Below are 1,632 nucleotides of genomic sequence, written 5' to 3' on the forward strand. Positions count from 1 at the left end.
ATAGATAGATAGATAGATAGATAGATAGATAGATAGATAGATAGATAGATAGATAGATAGATAGACTTACCTGGAAATCGATGCGTGGCGTTCAATCATATGATAATATAAATAAAATATGTGTATAGGCATATATACATACATATATGTACACACTGACATATATATGTATATATATATACATATGTATGTATGTATGTATGTATGTATGTATGTATGTATGTATGTGTACATGACGTCACAAAACGGAAATTCTTTTTCCTCCCCTTCTCCCCCTTTTGTTTTTCCCTCTCATCCTTTCTCTAATTCTTTTTTCTCTCCTCCATCTTTTTCTATCTGTCCCTTTCTCTCCCTCTTCCTCCTTTACTCTCTCGTTGCTCACACGTGACCATCGTCCATATTTCTTTTCCAGACGAGTTCATCTTTCTTTCCTTTCGGTCTGTTGCACGGACCAGATGCATTCTTGTGTGTCTCCTCTCCTGTCTTTTCTCCTTTCAAAGAATGTTCCTCAGCGTTCGCCACCTTACTTCGTCTGGCTTAGCAACCCTCAATATTTGTGTCATTGTCCTGTTTTTGTTACCAACTGCGACCCTCCGCAAATCGCAATTTCTTTTTTTTTTTTATAATTTTTTTTTTTAGTTTGCGGGATCACCCATACCTACGAAGAATTCCTTGTCCAAGGCTTTCACAAATTGCTTAAACAAATCAAGTTTAATACGCAAAGGTGGTAAAAACAATTCTAGCACTTTTCACAATTGGTTTGTGCATGATGTTGTGTTTTCCTTGCTCAGTTTCATCTCGGATCGGTCATCCTTGCGTACATAATGTTCTTGGTTGAATAAGGATCTCTGTACAAGTCATTTATTGGTTTATTCTCACTTTCTGAATCGTTGGGCTCCACACATTCACCACTGGAATGTTCATCAGCACTACTGGAACTCTGCATTTCTTGATCTAGAGTTTTGGGCACAGGTAAATTTTCTGAGTGCTCTACTGGGCGCATTGCTGATTGCAAATTTTGGTAAACAATGTGTTTCTTTTTCTTGGCTGTAGTACAGTCTGTAAAGTTATGGTGACAGAAATGGCAGTCATTAGAGTGATCTTTCTGCTCACGCCAAATCATTGGCACACCAAACTTCATGTGAACATTTTTTCCTGCATACCAGGCACTCAATGTCTTCACACATGTAAGGCAACACATATGAGGAGCCCATGACTTATCTTGGTCGCCTAAGTAACAATCGAAGTACGCCTTGTACATTTTCTTGATGTGGTGTTTAATACTGTGCTTTTCTTTAGCAAAAGTCAATTCCCCACAGATATAACAGAATCTGTTTGGATTATTTTTGCACTGTCTTGCACTCATTGTTGAAAACAAATAAGATCTAAAAGATAAAAAATAACATTAAGCACAAGCTTTGAATCACATTGTACGTGTTTCTAAGATTGGTCTCTAGCGTTGGGTTGAAACCCATTTTACAATGCGGTAGAGAATTTTATTTAATAATAATGACAAAAATGTATACAGTGACAATTCTGTAGAAACCATGCCTAATTCAACAAAAAGAAAGCCAGAAATGGATTTCCCATGTCATTTTGCATATAAAAATGGCCACAGATCTCTTGCACAGT

At 36.9% G+C, this 1,632-nt stretch overlaps 1 protein-coding gene across 1 annotated transcript; it reads right to left on the reverse strand.

Moving 5' to 3' along the window:
• Nucleotides 1–502: 502 nt before the first annotated feature.
• On the reverse strand, nucleotides 503–1,381 carry LOC149135559 (uncharacterized). The gene has a single exon (XM_089351871.1). It carries the CDS (start codon nucleotides 1,364–1,366, stop codon nucleotides 794–796), a length of 573 nt encoding a protein of 190 aa, XP_089207997.1. The 5' UTR covers nucleotides 1,367–1,381; the 3' UTR covers nucleotides 503–793.
• Between the last annotated feature and the right edge of the window lie 251 nt (nucleotides 1,382–1,632).

Source organism: Octopus bimaculoides, chromosome 5 (genome assembly GCF_046866305.1).
Source record: "Octopus bimaculoides isolate indiv1 chromosome 5, ASM4686630v1, whole genome shotgun sequence".
Taxonomy (NCBI): Eukaryota; Metazoa; Mollusca; class Cephalopoda; order Octopoda; family Octopodidae; genus Octopus; species Octopus bimaculoides.

What these genes read in the sequence shown, in the direction of transcription:
- LOC149135559 (XM_089351871.1), bottom strand. Translation starts at nt 1,366, where the DNA reads ATGAGTGCAAGACAGTGCAAAAATAATCCAAACAGATTCTGTTATATC.